At 37.6% G+C, this 1,522-nt stretch overlaps 1 protein-coding gene across 1 annotated transcript in view; it reads right to left on the reverse strand.

Annotated features, from left to right (window-relative positions):
- The window catches only part of LOC101864123 (neuropeptide receptor 15), a 16,526-nt gene extending 15,870 nt beyond the window's left edge, over nt 1–656 (reverse strand). The window contains exon 1 of the mRNA XM_013091306.2: nt 163–656. Coding sequence (XP_012946760.2) covers nt 163–381 — 219 coding nt within the window. The 5' untranslated portion in view covers nt 382–656. The remainder of the gene's footprint in view (nt 1–162) is intronic.
- Between the last annotated feature and the right edge of the window lie 866 nt (nt 657–1,522).

Consider the following 1,522-nt stretch of genomic DNA (forward strand, 5'->3'; position numbering starts at 1 on the left):
TAATGAAATAATATTCATAATAATAATTACATTAATAATAAAACCAGTAATAGTAAAATTTATTATTCTCTCTCAACATTCACATAAGGATGATAATAAAACTATTAAAGCACAACAATGGGAAATAATTGAATTAGATCTATAGTGAAAAAACATTCTTACCAAAAAGTTGCCAAAGATTCCGACGACTCCAATGACAAAAAAGAGAAAGCTGAAGAGAACAATCTCCGTGACCCCGGCCCCAGAGCTAGACTGTGACTCGTCTTTGAGGACGGGGCCAAAGGTCATATTATTAAGCGTCGTCTCGTTATTGAAATCTGCAGTTGGCGTAGAGTGCAGGGTTGTGTTGTACAATGCTGGCAACGCAATTGTGTGCGCCATGATGGATGGAGAGTTTTTTTTCTGTCTCTTAGATGTTTTACGGCGCTCGTAACTACATAAGGTGATATGAGCGCGTTTGTCTGTCTCTACTTTGTCAAGGTTTCGAAAAGGTGCCACGTTTTTTAGAGAAAGATCATTATAATATTCACGACGTGGTGGAATCAGGCGCTCGTCAATGTTTTGACATTTGGAGTTGACGTAATAATTTTAAGGCTTGTTAATTTGTTTTGCTTTCGTAGACAAAAAACCACACCAATCTATTCTGAATAGAACTCGAGATATCTGGAATTGATGGAGGTGGGGGTCGCCCGGTTTCAGAGGTAAACTTAGCGAAAAAATGGCTGCCAAAGTTTGGCGACTTCCAAAGATTGAGAGTCCTTAGAAACTGCGAATTTACATTTTTTGTGCCAACATTTTTCTGTAGAATCAACACAGAAATGTGTTTTTAAACGGACTCTCGAGGTATTGAGTCAGAAAACAAATTGCCAAACGTACAGAAAAATGTCAGTTTCTTTGATTTCATTTTTTTGACAAGCGCCGATTTCAACACGATGCCTCACATACTATTATTATTGCTATCCTTCAGTTTGAACTTGGCTATTCTTGGTTAGTGTTTTTGGTGTTTGGCTTTGAGTTCTGCCACCGGCCAGATGTAGAGTGGACTGAGATGTCCGTCAGCGATCTGAAAAAAAAAGAAATTACATATAGGGAAAGATACACAATATAGCCTCAAGTGTTCAGGACTTAACTATACTTATTCTATTGACACGACCAAGTATTCTGCCACTTTATGAAAACTGAATTCCTATGTAAACACAATTGATGTGTCAACTATAGCAGTTTAACTTTTTACAGCTTTTTTGGCTCTGTGACACACACCTTCCTATTATTTTTACCTCGTGGATACATGTTTGCGTAGAACAATATCTTCTTCAGAAACCCCCAGCTTTGGCATACCGTGTATTTTGCAACTGAAACTTCAAATAACTACCTAGACCTAAGCAGAAGTTCTGAGTATGAATCTGCGAAAGCATGTTTCTGTGCTGGCAGTCACCTTAACAGAAACAGACAATTTATTAATCTTTCATCGATACCCAAAGAAGATAACCCAGAGAATGCAATACTGGAGACAGATATTTTT

This window comes from Aplysia californica, unplaced genomic scaffold, assembly GCF_000002075.1.
Source record: "Aplysia californica isolate F4 #8 unplaced genomic scaffold, AplCal3.0 scaffold00032, whole genome shotgun sequence".
NCBI lineage: Eukaryota > Metazoa > Mollusca > Gastropoda > Aplysiida > Aplysiidae > Aplysia > Aplysia californica.